This window comes from Phalacrocorax aristotelis, chromosome 5 (genome assembly GCF_949628215.1).
Source record: "Phalacrocorax aristotelis chromosome 5, bGulAri2.1, whole genome shotgun sequence".
Classification (NCBI taxonomy): Eukaryota; Metazoa; Chordata; class Aves; order Suliformes; family Phalacrocoracidae; genus Phalacrocorax; species Phalacrocorax aristotelis.
Genome location: NC_134280.1, coordinates 21,544,823 through 21,570,180, shown reverse-complemented (window position 1 = coordinate 21,570,180; position 25,358 = coordinate 21,544,823). Strand labels below are relative to the sequence as shown.

The window sequence follows — 25,358 nt, the reverse complement described above, 5'->3', positions numbered from 1 at the left end:
ATTCCTGAAGAAAGTGGTCCAAAATTAGATTCTTCTAAAGAAGTTTATGTCTCACATCTATGGTATGTAAAGTAGTATGTGCAATATAATAATTTTTACTTTCCTGTTTTCATATAGGTCTCTTTGGTTAGCTTAACAGCAAATGCATTGGGTTACTCTGAACTTGGTGCCATTAAGTCCCTTAGGACACTAAGAGCTTTGAGACCTCTAAGAGCTTTGTCACGATTTGAAGGCATGAGGGTAAGACAACATGAAAGAATCTGAAACTATGCATGCATAGAAAGAATCCATGCATGCAGAATAAGGAATGACAAGTCCATGCAGAAAGGCTGCACTACCTTTTTATCTATTGCATATCTTTTACTAACATATAAGAAAACGCTTCATCAGTTCACCTAAATCCATATGCAGTATCACACAGAAGTTACATTCATTGAGGTTACTTTACTTTCTAGCCAATCTCAGGAGTTTTTTCATATAAGGCTTTGAAATAAATACGAACTCTCTTAACAGTTGCTTAATAATGAAGGTGTGACAAGATTTTACTAATTTTTTACTGATAAACACCACAATATTTATACAGGAATCTAATTTAGCATTAATTAATAAAGATTTTTCTGTTACCAGTTGAAATCCTTCATTTTTCTTCATATTTGATAAAACACTTTTGGTCTAACCCCACTGAATTTTAGTAGATGATACTAGAGATATATTTATACCTGCTAGTGGTCTAAATCTATTTCTGAGTTTGGCTGACTTTAAAAACAAATCAAGTTATTTGATTTCTCTATGAAATTATTCTTTTTGTAAGGTAAATGCTTTTCTTATTTCAACAAATCTCTACTCAATAAGATGTATATAAGGTGATTTCTTACTTATCCTGAGTAACTTAGAGGCCCTGCATACTGTTCATCTCACTCAAGAAAGCATTTTAACTTATTTTTTCATTTGTTTATACCTTCTGTTCCTTAAAGCCACTGAATACAAACTAACTCTATATGCATGTCATTGAAATATGTTTTATGAGAATGTTTTTTGCTACTTCATGGAAATCTAAGAGGAAACAATGTACTAATGAATTTCAAGTCAATTATAAACCAGTAGAATAGCCTGGAATGTAGTCTGAACAACCTTAGATACAAATTAAGCTTATGCAAGTCAAATTGAGGCTTAGAATTCTGTTCCTTAAATTGTATTCTTCAGGCTACACATCTTCAGAATATACTTCAGAATGCATCAGAAAAAAAATACTAACCAAGTTCAGTTCCATATAGCAAATTGACTTTTAACAGTTTTCTCGTAATTTGAATTTCATTAATCGATATTCAGCAGGGTAAGAGCTGGTCAAGTACTACAGAATGTATGAATTTTCATTTAAGTTTGGAATGACTATTTGATTTAGCCATGTTTGCTTTGTCTTTCTTTGTATTTACTGTTCATGAACATTCATATAAATGTGGTTTTGTGCAGAGAAATGTTGGGAAATTGCTGTCAGATTTACTTCTTTAATAATGTTCTGGTCAGCTGCATCAGGACTGCGAGACCAGTATAGACGTTGCACAGGGACAAGAAATGCAGCACTTTAGATGATGTTAGAAAAAACAGATCATTTCTAGAAAGATAATGTCAAAACTGATTGCCAAATGTTTTATTCCATTTTTTTCTGTATCCCTACATGGTTGCCTTAGTAAATTTTCCATTTCGAATATTTAGGATATTCGTGCTCACATAGAAGCACCTGTTGAAATCTATTTACTGTTTTCCCTTATTTCTCACTGAATAACTATGAAACTATGCCAGAAGCCCAATCATATAATAGAATTTCAGATACATAACATGAATAATTCACAAGCAACTGATTGTGTAGGAATCACAGACAAGCCTGGAAAAGCAAAAAAGTTTTAATCTCTGTCCTCCAATATTAATGATAATCAATGAAGTACCTGATTTCAATCAGTTTGCAGATTTGATTGGCCAACTGTATAGGCCTTATCTTTACTATTAGTTACATGTACTTCTGAAAATGGTGTTTCCAAAACACTTGGCAAGTATTCACAACAGCTCATTGACAGACAGTAGCATTGCTTTATGAATGACTCACGAACAGTAAAAAGATTCAAATAACAAATAATTGACCAGCTCATGGTAAGACTATAGTCAAATTACAGTCTTTTCAGAGACTGAGTTAATTTCATAAAAATCCATGAAAATAGATTCTTTTGTCCGCCAACAGGAAATAAAAATAAATCAACTCTCTTTGCTTTCTTATATTGCCTGTACCTACACGGAGCTGTGACAAAATAAGCTGAGTTGTTATGCAGCATGTATTTGTAATTTTAATCTTTACCCCTATGTTCAAAACTGTGCAAATTTTGCCTTGAAAATATGAGATTATGTGTATTCCACAAAAGTCGCTGTATACAAAAAGCTCTGCATCATTTTGTAAAACAATCTGCTAACTTCTCAGCTACTTTAAATCAATCTTTTTCTTAAATAAGTTTACCATTCTGGTGAATTACAAGAATACAGCATTTCACATAGTCAGTAAATGCTAATAACTATTCTTTTATTCCTAAATATGAAACATACTTCACTTTTTAAGCTATATTCTTATAAGTCTACAGTTATACTCTGTAGTTACAACTTAATTTTGTAATTGTGCTGTTTCATAAATGGGATAAATTCTCTTTCCAAAGTGAATATAAGATATATGAATCCCTTGCACCAAAATAGCGTACATGTGGTCTGTAGCCTGTGCTTGCCTTGAGCATGGAAGTGAATTTTGCCATATTAAAGGCATTTAAAATATCTGTTAGTATTCTAAATTCTGAGAAATTTTACTGCTTTCTATGGTGAATCTCAAAACCAACTCCACCCAGTTGCTGGAAGGCAAAGTAAAGACTTGCTTTAATTTAATTTAAATTCCTGTCAGGGTTTATATTCTTATCTCAATTAGTGTACATTCTGAGCAGAAGTATCTGCAAACAGAGATTTGAATATACCCATTGCTTTTTGTTTAGCTTTTTAGTACTTGCAATATAATGCTTTTGCGCTAGTTCTGAATTGATATGCTACTTGTAAATGCAGAACACTGAGTATACATTGCTTTGCTGAGTTAGAGAACTAAGTGACAATAAAGCATGCATTTGTGTCTAATTTCACAAAATAAAGCATGTCATGCCGTGCTTCATTTATTTATTAGAGAAATAGTAGAAGGCAGCAAATAATCTGAAATCCACTTGCACTTTCAGTTTTGCATGCCTTATGCATATTTCTGGCTGATGGCTTTAAACATTTACTGTATTTCAAATTTCCAGTCCAATTTCATAACTTGTAAAACTAAATTAGAGTATTTGATGTCTTAAATATCCTCTAAAATTCAATGGCTGTTCCTTAGATTCCCTTACCAGGTAGTGATAATGAGGCATTTTCAAGAGTACTCCAAACTTCATGAGTAGGAAAGAAACAGTTCTCATACGATTGAACTATAAAACAACATCAAGTGTCTGTCATTACAGATTCACAACTAATAACAGGCTATATATTTCTATTTCATGTAGGATAACCTTTCTTCAGCTTGGATGGGGTGGACCACTAGTTCCTCCCCTTATCTGTATTATGGGTACAGTATTTCCCCCTTTTCTACCCTTAATGATTACACTGTGACTAATCACTACATTGTGTATTTGGGGTTGGAAGGAGAGAGAATCTTATTTGAGAATCCCAGTCGGAGCAGAAGTAGATTATTTATATTCACCCTACACCCCCTTCTTAATTGCTTTAAATCTTTGGAAATAATCCTTTGAAATTTCTGATGTTACAGAAATAACATTAAAACTTTTGGGAAAATCAGTATTGTTATTTAGAGCTATCTGAGTTCTTTTCCCAGGAGAAAGATACCTCAGCTATTTTTAGATTTTTAGATACTTCTTAACTGAGATAAAAAATGGCTTTAAAAATGTGAATCTGGCTTTTGCATTGTTTTAGAAAGATCCGTGCTTTGCCGTTACTCAGTTTATAACTACATACATTCAAAAGTATCCCATTGAAAGTTTTGAACATTACTTGTAATACCTTAAGCACACACCAAAACACTATGATCTGAATAGTCACAACTAGAGTTATTTATATAATAGCAGTTTAAATTTTTGCATAGGTTCTAAAACCCTGTGTGTTACATTAAGTAAATGACTCCAAGTATATACAGATAACACAAGACATCATATAATATATATAATCCTTTCTTGGAATCTGAATTCAGCCTCCTTTGGCCTGTGTTGGAAACATGTTTTTGTGACTTTTATAATGCCAATAACAGTATTATTTTTGTAGTATCTTTCTTGGAGTTCAGAAATGTCCTGCAGAAGACATGTCAGTCATATAAAAATTTGCATTCACTATCAGACCCTTAGAAAAATCCAGTTCTTAGACAACAACGCTTGCAAGAACCAACTGTAGGAGGGTGACAGTAGTGCTGGGGTTTTTATAGCTTCAGTGTAAATGATGTATCAACATAAACAGCATTTGCTGTAAATTTAGCATCTTATCGCACAATTAAGAATTTTATATTCTCTCACAAGAAAGTGTATTCACTAGCTTCTGTGAGTTTCTGTTAAATATAGAGGAATACATTTTGTGGATCAAAAGATTATTCACTTTGAAGGATTTTTTGAGGACTTTGACTTATTAATTATTTTTGAGTTTTATGGAAATTCTATTAGAAGTGTTATGTCTCCTGAAAGACAATTAAAAACTTTACAAACTTCGATGTAAGAAGACCCTGTATAGATGTTCATAAATTGTACAGGAAATATCTTAGTATTCTGAGATTTTTCTTAGACTGTTATTCTACTGTTAGAAAAGAATTTTGAAGGAATTTCTTATATAATTGAAACTGATATGATTTTTGTCTGGGTTTGTGTTTGTTGTATGTTGAAGAAAATCCTTACTTTTAGGATCAAAACAATGAAATTTGAATGAGATACATAATACAGTTTACATTTTAACTAAAAATGTTAAAGAACATATAAAGGTCAATCACATTTCATTTATGCAACAGAAAGAGCAAAATTTGTTTTTTTTTCACTGCATCCAGTGAAATTCAGAGATATTGTTTCCACATCAAATAATTACTCTGTTTCATGCTCCTGTGTATTTACAATATTTACCAAGTTTTCTCAAACAAATGCAGCCATATATTTATTGCCTGGGAGATAATTATTGCATTTCATTATACAGTATGTTATATTATGTCTTTTAAGTTGTCTTCAAAAGTATTTTGTCGCATACTGGGTTTCTGGTGAGAAGCAGAATGAAATCTGCTCCAGGAACTCCAGTATTTTGTTAAATCCAACAGTGCAGCTTGCTTTTAATAGACTGTTAGGTGAATAAGAAAACCTTTGGTTGCTACTTTAGCCAGGTTAAATTTTCTTATAAAAGCTAGGACAGAACTGCAGAATCATTGAGGTTAGAAGGGACTCCTGAGATCATCTAGTAGAACCTCCCTGCTAACAGTTCTAGCATTCCAAGGTACAACCTCACCATCCAATAGCATGAAATTTTTACAGCACAAAGTGTTATAAAAATAGTTTGTGTGTTAAGTGCTTGAGGAAGTATTTTGCCTTCTTTGAAGATAAAATTCTCTATCAGAAGCATTCTTCAGTCAGCTGCACATGTACAGTATCAATTAAGGAAAAGTAGGAAAGACTGACATTATTAAGGGAGTGATTTTCTTTTCCTCTGAGATCTTTTCTCTCTTGCTCCAACTTTATTTGTTCATTGCTGTTAAGATTAAGATTTAGTTGTACCTCCTTGTCAGATCTCTGATTCTTTCCATCTGCCTCTTTGCATAGTCTCAGTTAAATCAAAATTTTTCTTCACAATTGCTGTTTTAAATGGTAGTTTTCTAATAATCTTCACCCCGTATTCCCAATACAGTCTTCATTTTACTCAGAAATTGAAAACTTTGTTATAATCTTGTCATAAATACACAAATTTTTTCAGTTGTTTCACATGTGAGGTTCTTCTCGTGCCAGTTCTAACACTCTGACAAAATGCATTCATTTCTTTCATGAAACAACCTTTTGTGCTTGTTTTGCTTGATTTAAATAATGTTCTAGTCTCACTATCATAATTTACTTCTATGTACCCTCTATTTGCTACTTTGTAGTGGTCCAAAATTAAGGATAAGCATTAGTTTGCTAGAATAAGATTTCAGGTTTATTTTTTCATTTGCTTCTAACAGTTTTCTAAATGTTATTTAATTCTGGGCTTATATAATCACAGGTCATGTAGTTAAGAATAAATTATATGTGTGCACATGGCATTATGGCAAACTGTGTATCAAAGGTGGTAATATTCTAGTTCTTTTACTCTACACTTCTTAAAGGCAAAATCCACAAGAAAGCTCTAATTTTGATTGGAGGATAGAAAAAAGACAAAGCCAGACTCTTCTCAGATGTGCAGTGATAACAAGAGGCGATGGACACAATTTGGATTGTGGGAAATTCTTATTTGATATAAGGCGGTTTGGGCAAGTTTATGGTTTTTCTTTTTGAGGTTTGGGGGTGGTATTTGATTCTGGGGTTTATCTTTGTTTGTGTTGGGTGGGGTTTTTTTACAGTGAGGTAAATACTGGAACAGTGGAACATAATTAGTGGATTACAGATAACACATTCATACAAACATGGGGCACCACCTTGATTTCTGTTTGTGGGACAAAGTTATAAGAGTTTCTCACAAGAAGTTCATTAAGATAAAATACAGAGGAGTAATTAATTGAAAATGAGAAGGTTTGAATAACTTGGATGAATCTACATTTTTAGACTCACCACAGTTCATCCCTAGAATCATTATTTGGACCATGTCAAGTAGGTTGCACTTTCTCTCAAATCAAATATTTAATTCTTATCCTCTGTTGTCTCTAAAGCCAATTCATAGCTGATCATCAAGCATAAGCAGCATGCTTCTTCCCAATGTACCCCTTCCAAGCTACTCAATGAGAAAACACGTAGTTTTGAGGTGTCTTGTTGAAGCATGCATCAGCAAGTAGAAGAATTCTCTCTCTCTCCCCACCTCTGCCCCCCACTTCTCCCTCCCCCATTCTGTCCTCATCTGCTAGTTTGCATTGTCAGATATGCTTTACTACCTGATATAAACATTGGAAAATTGCAAAATGTTTCTTTATTATCTTTGAATAAAAGGTCCCATCAATGGTACTGTTGTGGGAATGTACATATACTTTATCCCTTTAACATAAAGAACTTTTAATCCTTATGTATCCATACATGACATCCCACTTCCATCAAACTCCATGGATACACTCAGATGAGACAGGCTATCTTGTGTGGGAATATTTTTCCTGTACTGCATCACCACTCATCTTTCTTCATGGGCACCTCCAAACCTCACATCAAGCAACTACAGCAAAGATTCCAAAGCCTCCACTGAGGATCAGTCCTAATCCTCTGCACTGGGTAGTGTTTGTAACCTGTCTGCTAGCCCATAGGTCAGGTATCTCGGTTGCCTTTGTGAGGGGAACATTTCCAACTGATGTAGCTTCTCCTAATTTAAGCCCCATACCCATTTTTTTTGATCCCAGTGACTTTCTGCTATATTATGTCTTGTAGAAGTGCCTCCCCTACCTCCAGAGAAAGGCAGTTTTCATCATCTGTTTTGTAGCACCAGGGAGAACAGGAAGCCATTATTACAGCATTTTTATTATTTGGTCAGAACAAAGGGACTGTCGCAACCATTTTTGTCACACTGAGCCCCTGCCACCTTACAAAAACTTGCACGTTGCATGTTGGAAGGGGCAACAGGAGTGAAGACTCTGCTTTCACAAGACACTGCAGAAATAAAATGGTCCCTGCTTTCCAGCAGGGACTGTAAACACACAAACAGAGCGTGTACTATACTACTGGTACAAGATGTTTACATTACATATATACTATACCTTGAAAAAAAATCAGTGATTATTGATAAATTATTTCTCAGTGGTTAATTTCTTTTTTTATTTTGGGAAAACAAGTTGCTCCCAAGTGTAATGTTTATTGAATAAGAAAATAGTACTTTGAATTGTCAGGCTTTGAGGAGTTTTAAAATTCAGATTAAATCCCTGTTTTGCTGTTCAAGTGCCAGTCCCTTCATATAACTTATTCTAAACTGTTTAGGATGAAAAGGGGTTACATAAGATTTGATTTTTAGATGATAGACATTAGGCTTAAAGAGGGGAAAAAGGTTATCTTGTGCATGCGTGTGTATACTTACGTATAAATCATCATATTTGGAGTAAAATATCAGCAGAAATCTTTACTTCATTTTAACAGCTATAATTCACTGTTTCATAAGTTTAAACCAATCTCCTACCCAGTTAAAAACCTCTGCCTATGAGAAAGAGTTAGGCCTATTTGGTTAGACGTTGTTTACAGCTTATTTAGGGGTAGCACATTGCTGATCATGATCTCAGTGCTGTCTGCCACAAAATGCTCTCACAATGAAAATGAACTCAAATAGTTATCATCAACTGGGTGTATTCCAACTGAATTATTTTAAGGAATCCACAATTTAATGTGAATTATTTAAATGTTTAAGCTCACTTTCACCCTTGTTTATCTTCGCACAAACCTGGATAGTAGAAAATTTCATCACTGCACTGGTGGATGATCACATAATTGATGACAATTGTATTTGCTGAGATTTTTTTCTCTTGATTTTATTTGTTGATTAAGACTTTATCACCACTGATTACCCTGCAGGTCCACGCATTTCCTCTTTTTACCTGACAAACCAAATGAGAAAATTGAAGGAATTGCACGTTTCTTAAGGTACTTCTCTTTTAGAAATCTAGTGCCGTTTTACACCACACTGCATATCTACAAGGTTCCAGATTATCTTTATGTATACAATTTTAGTAGTGAAATGTCAGAGACTTCCAGTTCATAAACTCAAAGCCATCTATGATCTCCAAAGTGTGAAAAGCTTACTAAGAGATACTCTGCAAGAATTTCCCCATTCTTCATAGATACAATTATGAAACTAATTTCACCCCTGGGGACTGAGGAGCCTTTCAAGTATTTTTTGGAGAAGGTACTTTAGAGAATTCTTGGGAACATTTTGCTCTATACTACCTACCTTAGCATTTCTAATTACCTTTCAAAAGGGTTTGTCAATAAGGCAATTAGTATTTTGGATTTGGTTTTGCTGTGCAATTAGCAAAATCCAGGGGTTTGGGGGTTTGAGTTTGGTTTCTTTTTTTTTGTTTTTGTTTCAGTTCTTTGAGGTAGGGGGGTCTTTGTTCGTATCACATGGACACAAAAGAGCACAATGGGTGCATATCTCTGTTAAATTTGGTTTGTGTTACAAATTTTTTTATTGCATGTCACCTTATGAGCATGTCTATTTTTATTAGCACCAGTCTTTGGAAAACACCTTTTTAGAGAAATTCCTATTATATATTTCTGACTGGTCTGATAGGAAGATGTGCCCATGCTTCTTGATGCATGAACTAGAAAATGGATAGTATGCATATGATAGAGGATCCTGTCATAGTGGAAAAGTTATCAGTTAAAGGTACATGAAGGAGAGCCATACATTGAATTCAAGCTTCTGGACAGCTGATCTTACTGTGTTGATGCTTGGCCTGTGAAAGTCCAGTGGTATGCTTATGCTGCTGTAATACAAATAAATCACCTGATGCACTGGTTCTCTCATAGCTGTTGATTCATTAATACAAAGAGCAAGGGATGGAACTTCTCAAGACAGAGATTTGTTCCAATAATTCCTTGCCTTGGACTATCAGATAGTGCTAATCTTTTTGATTCAGATATGGGCATTCTTCATAGTCTCCCTCAGATGCTCTTTTGATCCCCTGGCTGGGGAAGTTACTGTATTCCTTATGTCTTTTCCTCCCTTGCATCCACTCCTCCACAGTTTAAAAGAGAATACACTTGTCTGTTACCTGATACTCTGGTCAAGTTGATGTGTTTTCAGCATCTTCTAGCCTTCCTTGTGTGATGTCCTGAAAGTCCTTCATTAAGAGAACATGCTAAATTCAGATCATGTATGTCACCTGAGCCTCCATTCCACCTGCTCATTCCAGCAATCTTACCTCCATGGTGGACCAAGAATCTAAACTAACGACTACTTGCTCACTTCTTAATCTTTCACTGCAAATGCTCTCTCTGGCAGCTTTGTGTACATCTGGACTTTGGCCTGTTGAGTAGGGGAGATTCATGATCTTGTGGCAGATGTTCTTACCTCATACTTGTTCAGGACAAGGCAATATTCATAACTTACACTCAAATCCTGCCCAAGGCAGTGTCAGTGTTTCATTTGAGTCAGGAATGAATTCTCCTATTTTGCACTACCGTAGCTTATCCTGTGTATGCTGTTGTCAAACTCCCTCTGCATGCTGCTGCCTTTGAACAACTGGCTCATTAGTCTTTGTACTGCTAAGAGAGAGATGAATGGCTTTTTGTGACAAGCACCATCTAAAGTCTATGACTGTGACTATATAGATAGTCACTTAAAGAGAAAGAAACTATTCTCTTTTTTTTTTGGACACATGTATTCAAGCCCACATTTTTTTCCTCTTGGAGTTCCTGAAGGCTTTCTCAGGCTTTCCCAGCTGTCAAGGAATTGAGTACAGGAGGAACACATCTTATACTTGTTACAGCCATATAGCATGCATAGAAAACAAGGTTTGATTTCATCCACAAACAGCCTAGTGAAGTAAAAATTATTTGGCTTTCTGTGCTTGTGTATGTGAATATTACGTGAGAATGTACATGCAGAAAAAAATATGAGGTAATAGTTAAATAATGTCTACAGCCAAGGACTCCTTCAAAGGACTCTGATATGAGATCTGGCACATCAAATCTTTGGGAAACTTTTCCTGTTTAAGCCTAAAATTATGAAGTTGACAACTGCCAAACTGGAGGCAAATAAAGTATTTCATCATTTTAAGCAGGAAGAATGTTACAGACATAATCCTATAATCTTTCTTTCTATCCCAAAGACAGTAACTTCCTCATTTGCACTAGGGATGGAGTTTGGAACTTCTTCACAGAAGCTGCAAAAGTTATGGAAAAAATGGTTAAGTACTGCTGAAGATTGTTCCTGGTTTGTTTACAAATCTCAGGGGACCCTGATATATCCATTAGTCAGGTCCAATGTAGGAATTCCTGGAAAGCCGGTGGCTGCTGAGGTGCCAGGATCTATTGAAGCTATCTTGCTGTGGAAACTAGAATACATTTATATCTCACAATGTGCTTAAGATATGCGTCCCACAGCAAGGCTGAATCTAGTAAAGCTTCCTTATATTCTACTCATACAGCTGGCATAAGCTGGTATTTTGCACAGTCCTCATCCCATACATATGCACAGCTCTGGTAGCAAAACTGATTTTTTTTTTCCCCAGTGCCATTTTGCTATCTTCTTTGGACAGTTGTCCAAAAAAAGATTGAAACAGCAACAACAAAAAGCTGGACTACTAATTTGTATTGACATAATGTCATATCAGCCAAAAGATAAGACAGATAGTTCTCATTACAGTAATTCTTTTATCCTACATATGTATCTGATGTTGGAAGATAAATGTTATGAAATGTAAACATTAAAAAATTGTGTATATATATGAAATACTGCTTTCTTCTAGAGGAGACATTGTTTCCCACAATAATTTCTTTTCCTGGATGGATGTCAACTGAGATGTAAAATAGCCTAAAGTCCATTTATCTGTTGGTGTCAGGTGTTGCTTCTCACTTGTACTTATTGCTATTCCACCTGCCTGAAGCTATAGGAAGGTGAACAGGCAGAATCAGCTTGGGCTTTTGCAGCTTGCTCACTGGAGTCAGCCTGAACAACAACCTCTCAGCCTTGAGGAAATGCATAGGTAATATAAACAAACAAACAATTCTGCAAACATCTTTTTCCAATTTATTGGCATTATAGTCTGTATCACTGAATAACAGAAAATAGGCACAAAAGAACAGCCCCTTTTAAAATAAAAAATATATTTAAAATCACATACACCTGATCTTGATTTGAAGAAAAAGAAAAAAATAAGAGCTGTTGTTGCCAACATTCTTTTAACCCACTACAGGCTCTTTTCAATAAAATGAGATTGATAATTTTTATTTGCTAAATTTTTAACTCATCAAGAAATGCTAATTGATCTCTTTTCTGCATTCAGTTCACTTTTCAATTGGTTCTCACTTTTTCCCATCCATTTTCTGTAAATTATGTGCATAGGTGTCGTGTGTGTACGTATGGGTGTTATCCTGGATATATTATGTAAACTAATGTCCTGGTTATCCTGATGTACCTCAGCTATTCCCAAAGCAAATACCAAAAAAGTAAATGGGAAAAAAAAAAACACTGATAAAGTAATTGCCTCCAAATGTATGTGTTGAGGAAATTAAAGACTTCCTCCTAAGGTAGGCTTTATAGTCAGCCGAGCATCTGGCCAGCATGTAAAAATGCAGTTTTACATTAAAAACATGGTAGGGCAAAGGCTCAACACTGGCGGGGAAAAAAAAATCAAGCAAAAACAAAACACGAACAGAAAACAACTTCTAAAAGTTTTAATTTTCTTTTCTTCTTTCCTTAAAAAACCTTCCAGGGGGACTGGATAGCTCAAGGGGTTGGTAATAGGATACAGAGCCTTTCAACTCTAGGTCACCAGTTCGCATCCAGGCCAGGTCAGTAGTGACCAAAAATTGTTACCATTTCATGGGTTTTCAGTGACCTATATGAAATAAGTTGAGTTGTTGAAACCATTGTTGGAACAGTTGCTGGAAGATGTTCACTTCTTATTCAAGACAATGTGGCTGATCTTTTGGCACTGTCAGTAGCGAGACTGCATTACCTGTTCATCTAAAGATGCGAGATGCACTGATGGCATTTTCTAGAAATCTATCTTTCTACAACTACTATCAATTCATAATTGTTGTAACAACTACTGTAGCTGTTAGTATTCTGCTGCCTGTTCTGGATCTGTGCTGTCGTCCAATGGATCTCAGGGTTGTTAAAAAGATAACTACTACAGGCACTTGATTCATAGAAAACCATTCTTCATGTGAGCACAGGTAACCTTAATTTAAGTTGCAGGACTAAAACCCTGTCTTTCTTTCTTGACATCTTTATTTTCAGGTTTTTCACCAAGTTTACACAGAGGAATTCAATCAGTATAACACATCCAGGACATTTCTATGGGTGAAGAAAAAAAAAAGAAAAAGAAAAAGATAAGCAATAGCTGGCCTAGAATTTCTAAGCAGCAATAGCGTAATACAGTCTCATAGATCAGGTCAGACTTGGAATAAATTCCAGAACCATGGCATTCTTAATTTTTATGTTGTTCTCAGTTCCTTCAAGCTAAGTAGCAACAGATTTCTTCTCCCCACAGGATAGTAACAAACCATTTCCCTCACTCCTTTGAAAATGGTTTCTTATGTTCAGAATATTACTGGGACCTTGTTAGCCTTTTAAAACATGTTTTTAAATGGCTAACTTATGCATACATCACCTAGAAACGTCACATTTTCTATAGTAGGAATCTCAAAAAGCAAGCATGCTTCCTTTAAAGTTATCACCAAAAATAGAAGCCACCAAGAAAAGCTAAATTTGAAAAAATGCATTGTTGCATAAAAGATAGGGATAATTCTCAGTTGCCTATAGAAAGGTCCCATTTCTACTGTCTAGCAATGGAGGAGGCCCTTAAAATGAGAAGCAAATATGCCCTTAAAATAACATTTCTGCCTAAGATCTCTAAACAGGTTCTAATTCCTGGCCATAATATTTGGAATGAGGAGAGTGCTGAGTGACGAGTAACACCACCACAATACTCTGCTTCCAAAGGCCTTCAAGAGGCTGTGAAATACAGGTAGTAAAACTGAGCAGCTCTGAGCTTGCTCAGAATTATGTTGGTAGTGGGTAAAATCCCTCTATGTTGCAGAAAGCAGGGAACAAAGATGGACTGAAACACCTTAATACACCCCAAGTATCCATGCCAATCCTTTCCTGTCTTACTGCAGGAACTGGATTACTAAGAATCAGAGCCCTACTATATATTTTATTTTACCTTCCTACAAGATCCTAAAAGTTTTACAGAGAAAGAAAGTAAAATTTAAAATAAAATATAACTTTTAAATGAGATCTTGTATTGGATACTGAAGGAGAAATGATTGCTCAGCTATTAGCCAAACAAATATCACAAAAGTTTTGATAGCTCTGACAGACACATGTGATTAATTACTGTATATATCAGAAAAATACACTTTTTAGCTATATAAGTAATTATTGACATCTTGCCTGCAAGGGGCCGGGAAGGCAACTGGCCGAAAGTAATTTAAAAAGCAAAATCAAAACCCCTAAATATGTCCTTGATATATGTCCTTCTTTAGATAAATGAAGGGTATTACTGACATAAACTCAATACGTGAAACAATAAGACTGGAGCTTGAAATAAACTATGTTGATCCAAGTAGACACATATTGCAAAACTGTCTTGCTTTTCTATACAAAGAAATTAATCTTTGTTATAATCTTGCATGGAACAATGAGGCAATAAAGATATGTACTTAATTCCTGCATAATCCTTTTAATGTAGAGTTTAGTTTCTAGATTCATGGCATTCGCGTTTTCAGCTTAAATTTCGAAGCTATGTTGATCAAATCTACAGGTTGCCATTTTTCTTTACACATTTTTATGCTATAATTTGATGCATTTTTAGAATTTTATTATGCCTGTATATTTAACATGTTTTCTTTTTTATATAGAACACATCAGAGTCAGGCTTCATCTTACTACCACCAGGTCTTCTCTTTCGTTTTTCTTTTAATTACTCTAATTTTCTCACTTATTTTCCTTTTATTCCATGTTCTAATGTTAAGTATTTAAAAGAACAGTGCAATGCTAGTTATTAATGTATTGCTTTAACATTTATAGCGTTAGTTTCTGAACAAGCATTTATTAAGCATTGGTAAAACAGTACACAAACCTTTATTGCTGTAAATATTCTTACACTGTTTTCTTTTTTCCCCTGTATTTGTGTACTAGGTGGTTGTGAATGCCCTTTTAGGAGCAATTCCATCCATCATGAACGTGCTTCTCGTTTGTCTTATATTCTGGCTAATTTTCAGCATCATGGGAGTAAATCTGTTTGCTGGGAAGTTCTACTACTGTGTTAACACCACAACTGATGAAAGGTTTGAAGTCGACCAAATCAACAATTTTAGTCAGTGCGAGGAACTCATAAAAAACAATCAAAGTGCCCGATGGAAAAACGTGAAAGTAAACTTTGATAATGTAGGATTTGGGTATCTTTCTTTACTTCAAGTAGTAAGTGATCACTCTTTATATACCTCTTACTGTTTATATGTATTAGTGAAAAGCAATTCTAGCAGCAAAGACAGAGAACGTATTTATCGGATTATTTTTATCTGTGACTTAGTAATACCACTGATAATTGATTACTTTTTTCATAGTAAGCAGCAAGTACAGCCTACTAAGATGAATAAAGAATTTTTAGGAAATCTGACAGAGCAAGTGCTATTCTTCCTATTTATAGCTCCCTTAGTCCTCCAGCCCTTCTAACTTTAAAAGTTTCTAGGAGTACCTAGGAATGGTATTCAGCTATTTGAATACTTGGAGTTTTACTGTTGCTGAAAACCAAGAATCTGCATCAGTGTGATTAAGTCACACAGAAGAATTCCAGGTAGGAAATTCCATCTCGGTGATGTGGCTGCCACCAGTGCAGAGTTATGTGGCCTAAGAAGCAATTTCTCATTCAGAAGAGAAATAGGAAAAGGAAAATATCATTAGGCACTATAGTCTATGAAATATTTTCCCTGCTATTTCTGTGCATAAGGACCTAGTGGAGTTTATTTAGCAAAAATTGAGGGAAGAGAAGAAGGAAGAAAATATATGCAGAAAGATACTATAAGGTTATGCAGTCACTATTCAAAAATTGTGACCTCACAACACTGTCTTTGTATTTCGGAGCAGCTAACAATCTGATCCAGCTTTAATCAAGAAATGCTGGGCTCTAAGCTATGTTCTGTGCATTTGGCAACCTCTATGGCTTTTTCAGGTTACTGTCTAATTCTGCAGAATCTAAGTTTTCATTTTTATAGTTTTAGAGCACATTTCTAGGTTTCATGTTTGCATAAGAAATCTCAACAATACAAATCATTGACGTGATGCAGTGGTATTTACCTGGTCCTGCACAGGGTCTAAAACAATATCCCTGAGCATTTAGAACTGCCTCTCCCAGCTAATATGGTGTCTCACTTGAGTGACTGATAACTCTGACAATTTAAATTTCACTATGATTAATTATTTACTTTACTGTCGTATCAGGAAAGAACAGAGAGGGACCAGCAGTATTAAAGAAATAAAATACTGAATACAATTTGATTTTTATAACAAAATTGGATTGCAATAGAACAATTTTAAATATTTCTTTTCTCTGTCTTATTTTTGAAATCCACTGGCCTAGAATCACCCTTGGGTTCGGGGAGGCAGAATGTTTTATTACACATGTTCAGGAGAAACCTGACTTCAACAAAACTCTTTCCAAGAGCTTTGCAACACTTCTTCCAGTGGCAACCTAGTCTATTCTGGGACAGGGATAACACCAGGTACATTTTTTCCTGGCTTTATGGCCACAGTCACCACCCCTGAGCTACTTGCTACTTGCAGTCATAAATATTTCAGTGCCCTGGATATGCATAGCTTATTCTATCTTCTCTTCATTGAAAAGCAACAAATACCTCCTACATGAAGATTTTGATTTGTAAATTATTGGATTGTTCTGGGAGGCAAATTGAGAAAAATTTGCCAATTGTTCCTACACTTCTAAAGGAAAAATTAATTTAGGACTACCCCGGAGGGATGTAGCTCATGGGAGGACAAGCCAGTTGTTTTGCAGTGTCTGCAATATGGAGATTTTGCACCACTATCAAAGCCTTGCCTAATGGATGGATTTTTGTGTGTGAGAGTAGAATGTCAGTGACGACAACACTTATTTTTTCTATATTATTAAAATGCTTGTAAAAGCATGAAGAGTTTTTTTGATGTACCAGAGAAAAAAAATGAGGCATTTCCATCATTCCATAAAACAGACACTTGGCCCTGCATCTTTTAGGGTTTGGTAAGTAAGCCACTAGTAGTGATTTTGCAGTTATGGAATTATAAAAGCCCTAGGGCAGAGAAAGCAAAACAGGTTGATTTTCAGATAATGCTTTAAAATATGTGGAATCTATAGTTTTTTCAGCTTCAAGAACACAAAAAAGACACAATTCATAAAAGTTTGAGATTCTTACTCCACTTTCTCAAAGAAGATATTTATAAGGTGATTTTCTATTTGATTTATAAAGTACTTTTGATGAAAATCTAGAACAGGATTCTAAAGCCATTGGGTTCAGAAGAAACATGAGAACTGTGTAGTATGTCATAACACTAGATTTCCCTACCTTTCCTAATCAACTTGTAGTACTAGTAAAGGTGGGGAAATACTAAGAATTAATTAGAGGTATCCATTACTATGTCAGAAACAAATATAAAGCTATTGAAACGAGTATTTGTCCTAAAATAAGGTTGTTGATGGGTCTGTGAAAAATAACCCTAAAGAGGTCAATGTCATTTTTCTAATGACAAACTCAGTGATAAATATCAAAGCATGAATTACAGATACAAGGCCCCTTTTTCAGGAAGCAAGAAACTAACTCCAGGAAGCTGCCTCTTACAGTCCAGTATTATTTCCATTCTCCATTCTACCCTCTGACTCATGCCCTTTGAGTCAGTCAAAGAAGAATATTGACAATCCCTTCATCTTTTCTGGATTATAAGTAATACAACATAAATCTTTATTTTCTGCATCACTAAGGTTTTCTGTCTGGAGAAAATACCACTGGAATTCATACCATTTTCATGCCAAAAAGAATCCAAATGAAAACAAGCCAAAAGAACTCCAGACCTTATTGTTCTGGGAAAGACATAAATGAGTCCCATGAAAAATTTTTGTTTTGAGTCACGAAAAGGCTTTTCTGGTAGTATATGGGTCTGTTCATTGCAGAAAAAAAACCCTTTTTTAAAAAAGTAATGTAGAAAAGAAACATAGATATTTCACACAGAAATGCTCAAAAGAAGTGGGATAATTTCAGAAAGAAATATCCTAGGCTCAAAAAATACATGGAAATATGTGGAATTGGTTTTTGAAGAAAAGAGAACTCTGAGAAGCTCTTTCTTGAGTTTCCTTGGCAGTGATGGGGAAAGAATTTCTGGAATAAGGGGCCTAAGAAAAGAACACAAACTAATTTTTGTTTTGCATATTGTATTTTTTTTCTTTTGGGGGAGGGTACGTGTGGAAAATCTTTAGTATCAGTAGCAATGTTATAATTCTTTCTGCCCAAAAATACAGGCTAAAAATATGTGCCATTGATATAACCAAGTTTTATAGGCTTTTTTGATCAGAGAGTATTTTCCAAAATTCTTACATAATTTGAGGTTGGCATGTAAATTTTCATGCCATTGGTCATATAAGTACACATTCTCTCTATAAGAATTTTTTTCTTCTGTGATCCACCATAGCTCATGTTCGTCTATGTGGATCTGCAAACTTTTTAAATTTCTTGGTCTGAACTTGTTTGAGTATTTCTCTGTCCCTAAAGAAAAGCATCAAAGCAGAGACAGATCTGCTGGAGAAATTTCTTTCACAATTTTCATGCATCAGTGAGTGAAGAGGAAGAGGTTGGTGTACACAAAGAGACGTGGCATCTTCCCTGATAATTTTATGGCCTTATGCCTTTTAAACCTGAACCTAGTGTTTGCACTCTTTGGTAAGTAAATCTCCCAGAGGCCTGCTTTTATCTTGCTGGTAAGCATATATCCTGCTTACCAGGATAAAATGCGGCATATCAGTGGGTCTCAATGCACAATGTTATATTATTCTGCTGTTACTAATATAAATAAGAAAACACATCTCGTTAAGTGTAAGGTAAAAAAATCAAAAGCTGAATTCTAGGGCTATCAGATTAGGATGGGTTCAAAATTCCAGCAGATTAGTATTTTAAAAGCAAGATGCTATTGTATCTCCAAAAGTGAATATGAGTCTTCGTGGTGGTTATTTCTGGTAAAGAAATCGAGCAGTGAAACTCCAGTATTACTTATAACTTCATTGGAAATTATTCATCAGGGAAAAAAGTCTGTGTACTTTTAACAATAGTAAAGTAGATTGGGGGATTTTTGTTTTGTTGTTTTTTTTCTAACTACATTTGAATCTGCATTTGAATATATGCTTTTCAAATTTCCTTGGGGAAAAAACATTTGGAACAGACGCTGATTTCAGTTACACTGCTGTAATCTTTGAAATCAATTCATTACTCCTGATTTCGTGTCAGTGAGAGTGTACAATGTATTTTAATATACAAAAAGGAAACTATAAACTTGATCTCTTAGTCATATTTCTGTGTTATTTTCTATTCAGTATGCACAAATGTCCGAATAATACCATATTTCTGTAATAGAATATGTGTTGCAGATAAATTTAAGCCTAACATCAGCAGGCCTAAGCTTCTACTGAATACAACAGAAATAACACTCTTTCACTAAACATGATGCCTTGAACTGAACATCCAGTTCCATTATTTGTTATTGTTCAGGCAATGTATTTAAAAATTACAAGTTCTCCTACTGAACTGATACTTCTGCTTTGCAAATTAAAAGTCCCAGCTAATTTATTAACTAGAGTAAATGGTTTTGCATAATGATGATTATATTCACTGATTGCTACTGATTTTCAGGAGGGGTTTAGAATAAAACAAATAATATGATGAGGGAGCATATTTTATTATTAAAATTACATTATTTTAATTAGGTTTGGGGATTTTTTTTTCTTCAATAATGGTAATAACTTATGGTTTGGTGAACTCGTGGAAAAGATATATATTTTACTTTAGATATTTTGAACTGCAAGATGATAATATGTTATATTTATATTTTCCCACCCCCACAGTCTTTTCAAGTTGCCTTTCTAACAATAATAATAAGTGTACAATAGCTCATTTCTTCAGTTCTTTTTCCTAGCACTAGCTGAAAGGTACTGTTGGTTTATAATGGAGTACTTTACTGATGATGGTGAAGCTTAATATTTTAAAATTAGTTTATTGTTTTCCATTCACTCTAGTTAGTCTAGGCTACACCAATAAATTTACAAAAATCAATAATTCCACTTTGTCTGGAGGATGATATACAAAGATCATCATGTGTCTGAATCTGAGGCAACAGCACACGTTTTGCAGAAGAGCCACACCATCATTTGCATCATCTTTCTGATGTAAAAGTATGCCCATTATTTGCATTTAGTGTTTCAGGTTGAAGTGCTGATTTTCACCTAAGTTATGACATTCCAAAAAAATGTAAATAATGTACCAAGACAGAAACAAAAGTAGCACCTGTAAGACGTGAAGTAATCATCCTGCTCTATTTAGACCTTGTAAGACCTCAGATGAAATATGGGGTCCAGTTTTGGTTACCATTTCAAGAGATGAACTAGTGGAAGATAGCTCAGAGGAAAATAATGAGAACTGTGAGAGTTCTGGAAAACAAGATCTACACGGAAAGATTGAAGGAACAGTGATGACAGCCTAAAGAAGAAAGGCAGCAACAATCAGTTCATAAATAAGTAAAAGGTGCTGTACAAAGAATAATTTGTACTCTGTTCTCCATATATGTAATGATTATGACAAGTGACAGTCTTAAAGGGCAACAGAAGGATTTAGATATTAGGAAAGAATAAAGACAAATGCTGGAATAAATTTTTTTAATGAGGTCGTGGAGTGTCCATCATTAAAAGTCTTTGAGAACAGGTTAAACATATATTAGGAATTACATAAATAAAGCTGATCCTACCTCACCTAATCCCTTGCAGTCCAAATATTCCACAAGGACTTTAAATTCTTCAGCTAAGACTTGTACTTGTTTCAGATTTATTGTTGATTTATTGGTCTTCTGATACTACACTTTAACTTCACCATCATACTATAAATTGCCTGAACTTCATACTTTCTGTGTTGGCCCCAAGATGTGAAAGTTGTTGCATATTGGATTTACATCTGAGGATAATCATGCTCTTTTCAGTATTGCACTGTTTCAAAAGTGTAAGGGACCTCTTTTCCTTTAAGAAAAAATAATTCCTTCTCATTTTAAGTTCACTTCAGGATGATGACAGCTGCTTTGTATGCTGCATAAGCAAAGTCTTTTTGAAATCTCCACTAGAAATGAAACCTGAAGATGTTGGAGATACAGCAATAACCATGGATGAAGAGTGTTGCATTTCTGACTTGTTTCTGCAACTGGTTTCTATAGCAAGGAATATGAAGGAATCAATGATCTGCAGCCTTGTTTAGCAAAATTATAATAAGAATTAAATGACAAAGAACTATCTTGCTTCTTTTTTTTTATTCTGGGCACAACTGGATTAAAAACTGACCAATTTCTACTTGGAGATGTTGCCTATTTAAAGGACAACTAATTGCTAGGACAGAGGAAATGACATTCTGTTTTGAACACTCACATGAAGCAATCTACAACTCACTGACAAATACAAAAATGTACAGATTTGGGGCAGAGGAAATAGCTATAGAAGTCCACTAAATGTTGCAATCTATGAGGCATATTATATCTTCAATGCACATAAAACACATTCTCTTCTGACCAGTTTATCTCAGAACATCTGAGGGATCTAGCCTCTATAAAACACAATACAATATCTTAAAGTGAAAATACAATTACTAAATCAGGTAAAGTTTTTCAAAATAGAGAAAATCAAAATTCTCATTGATAGGAAAATACCTTTTCTGAGCTGATCAAATTTTTCATTCCCTTTGGTTGCCACCTTTATGACTGATTGGAGAATACACATCAGTCTTCATTGGTGGCAACTCAGTTACATAAGGTTGTTTCTCAGCTGTACATAGCCTCTGCAGTTGACATGATTTCCTGAACATTTAGTCCACTAAAATGATACTGCATTCTATAATTTGTGATAATTAATTAGAAATAAGTTAATTACACTTACTGCTTAAAATGTTCATATAGAGACAAAATAGGTGTATACCCAGCAGTGTATCAGATGAGCCACTGTGGAGAAAGACAGGAGGCAAATTTATCTAAAAATCTCATGTTATGCTAATTATTCCTGGTATTGTACTCAGTTGCTGGAAATAATTATATGAATTTTCTTCAAGTTTTATGCTTAAACAGGTGTGTACTGTTTACAGGCTACATTTAAAGGCTGGATGGATATTATGTATGCAGCTATTGACTCACGAGATGTAAGTACTGCAAATATTTTAAGTGATCTTTTTTTCCTGAGGTCTGTTTATCAACAAGTGTGTGTTTATATATCTTCCAAAAGCAATTAATATCCATACAATAGGATGACACAAAATTAAATTAACTAATATGAGATTCTACTGTAACAAATTGTGAAAAACCAAATACAAACTGCCAGATGCTGTCATTAATAGATGGAATGGGCAAACTACATTCATATAAGTGACAGGAGTATTGTCCAAATGCAAAATATTAAGGACATTTCATCCAAGGTTACTGCTTGTTCACTTGAAATTTTCACATGAAAATTAGGAATTATATTTCACATTTTTTCTTAGGTATTACAGCAACCCAAGTATGAAGACAACCTGTACATGTATTTGTATTTTGTCATCTTCATCATTTTTGGGTCTTTTTTCACCCTGAACCTGTTTATTGGTGTCATTATTGATAACTTCAATCAGCAAAAAAAGAAGATAAGTATTGTTTCATTTCTCTTCTAAATATATTCTAAAATATTGCATTTTTGCAGGTGCACGATATATGCAATGTACACCCAAGGTTTGTTAAAAATTGAAAAAGCTGAAGTATATTAGGATATAAAATCTTACCAAGCTGTAGCATGCATTAACATTTTGCATCATAGTGAATGGGACAGATCCTTCTGTTTTCAATGTCCAGTTTAGTCTTCCTCAAGTCATCTGCTTTTCCATGCTTAAACTTCATGAAATCTCCTTACATGATCAAACCCCTGATTTAGGCCTGTACACTAAAACACTCATAATTTCTTGATTTTTTTTTCTTCCTGACTTGTAGTGATTCAATCTGTGCAAAAAAAATAGCAACTTGGCTATGAAAAATAAAGCACCATTTCATTACACTACTACAAATGCTATTTTAATAAGCCCAAGTATTCAAGTGGTCATTTTGTGGCACTGAACGATGTGAAACTATACAGAACAGGAGTGGTTTGTAACTATCTCAGGGCCTTTTTTTAATTTTTCCTAGTGCAGATGTACATAGTCTCACTGGTATAGATGGTCTGAGTATCAGACGCTCATCTTTAAAAGTATTTTCTGTAAATAGAAAAGGTAATGAAAGCTAGAAGACAAAAGCAGCTAGGAATTACTAGTCTAATTTTACTGTACTGGACTTCATCACTTTGGGTTTATGTTACTGATGAGAGATGCTAAGATTTTTGGAAGCTGTACATACAAGAGGCCTAGACATATAGGGAGCTCCCTGGCTAGGGAGCTTGTCCAGTGTATGGTGCCTGCATTCCCACGTCTTCAAGTTTCCCAAATGCTCATCCACAAAAGGGCTGCATCTAGTCCTATGTGTTCATAGACATTCCTGGAATTAGATGTCTGCAAGTATCTTTTATCCAGGAAAAATTTACCTCAAGAGGTATGTGCAGTCTAATGGGTTTTCATTCAAGCTGTCTCTACAAGAAAGTTATTATGGGCAGTGGATTTTGGTTAGGTTGCCATGGAAGACCCATAATTCTCTCTTTATCTTCACTGTCAAACTCCAAAGGCCAGTTCTGGCTTTTGCTAATCAGAACTGCATTGAACATGGAAGCTAATCAAGATAAGAGACTTAAAAGAGAACATTTTGCTGTTAACAGAATCAAGTGCTTCAATCTTCAGCTCAGTTTCTCCAAAGTCTGATAATCCATCCTCTCAAAAACCTTGAAGACTTTCCATCCCAATGCTAATGCTGTGATTGCTAAACTAGAGATACCTAAACCACTAACATGTTCACGTACTGAAAACCTACCTGACTTTGCTTCCTTTGTTTCACCAAAATTGCAGTTCAGAAGTGACAGCACTGAGCAGCCCAGATTATTGAGTTTACCTCAGATGCTGTTTACTGTATCTCCTCCTATAAAAGAAAAGAGGTACAGAAAATTATTTTTTGAGTTCAAGGAATATAACTGTAGAAAAATGCTGGATTACTATTTTTTGCAAGATGCAGTAATGGATGTTCAGACAACTTCTGGACTAAATGCTTAGGTGCAGATAGCTGCATTTGATAGCTAAGAGATTTTTCTCAATTCAGCCTTATTGATTTTAATGAAATAAATAACTAAATCATATTTATCTTTAAGAGTTTTTTTCAGCACTGCATATAAGTGTGATTATGACCAGTTTTTGATTTCATGTTTTTACTTTGGAGGTCAAGACATATTTATGACAGAAGAGCAGAAGAAATACTACAATGCAATGAAAAAACTGGGATCCAAAAAACCACAAAAACCTATACCAAGACCAGGGGTAAATTATTTATATATGTCAAACTAATAGCTATTTACAAACAGCTCAGTTTTTATTGATATATGGAGAGCAGAAATATGCCTATGTGAAAATTATCGTTAACTAGTGTATCAGTTAACAGAAATGAAAAATGAAAACATGGTAAAAATATTCATTTTTCCCTTGCAACCATTTTATGAATGACTATACAAATAAAGGAAGCTGAACTAAGCTGTTGTATTCACCTTAATTTGACTACTCTGCTTAAAATCACTGGTTACATTTTTATTGAAGTCTCATAGTCCTTACTGCATGTATTTTTCTACTTTCTTCTAACAGGAAAAGAAAAACAATTACAGTTTGTATAGGATGTTTCTTTTTTTTTCTTTTCTTCTCAGAACAAATTCCAAGGCATGGTCTTTGATTTTGTGACGCAGCAAGTATTTGACATCAGCATCATGATCCTTATTTGCCTTAACATGGTTACCATGATGGTAGAAACTGATGACCAGAGTAAAGAAATGGAAAATATTTTATACTGGATAAACCTGGTGTTCATTGTCCTTTTCACTGGAGAATGTGTCCTGAAATTAATTTCACTTCGCCATTACTACTTTACTATAGGCTGGAACATTTTTGATTTTGTAGTTGTCATTCTGTCAATAGTAGGTAAGTCTTGTTTATTAAACTAAAAAAAGGGTAAAATGAATATAAGGTGAACTTTTACTCGAATAGAGCTACATGGTTGGCTTTTGCCATTGCAAGGTT

At 34.6% G+C, this 25,358-nt stretch overlaps 1 protein-coding gene across 3 annotated transcripts in view; it reads left to right on the top strand.

Moving 5' to 3' along the window:
- Window positions 1-25,358, top strand: part of LOC142057408 (sodium channel protein type 1 subunit alpha) — a 97,110-nt gene that overhangs the window by 68,229 nt on the left and 3,523 nt on the right. For all 3 annotated transcript variants that reach the window (XM_075093354.1, XM_075093352.1, XM_075093353.1), the window contains 6 exons: window positions 118-240; window positions 15,058-15,339; window positions 22,281-22,334; window positions 22,674-22,811; window positions 24,507-24,611; window positions 24,989-25,259. In XM_075093354.1, coding sequence (XP_074949455.1) covers window positions 118-240; window positions 15,058-15,339; window positions 22,281-22,334; window positions 22,674-22,811; window positions 24,507-24,611; window positions 24,989-25,259 — 973 coding nt within the window. The remainder of the gene's footprint in view (window positions 1-117; window positions 241-15,057; window positions 15,340-22,280; window positions 22,335-22,673; window positions 22,812-24,506; window positions 24,612-24,988; window positions 25,260-25,358) is intronic.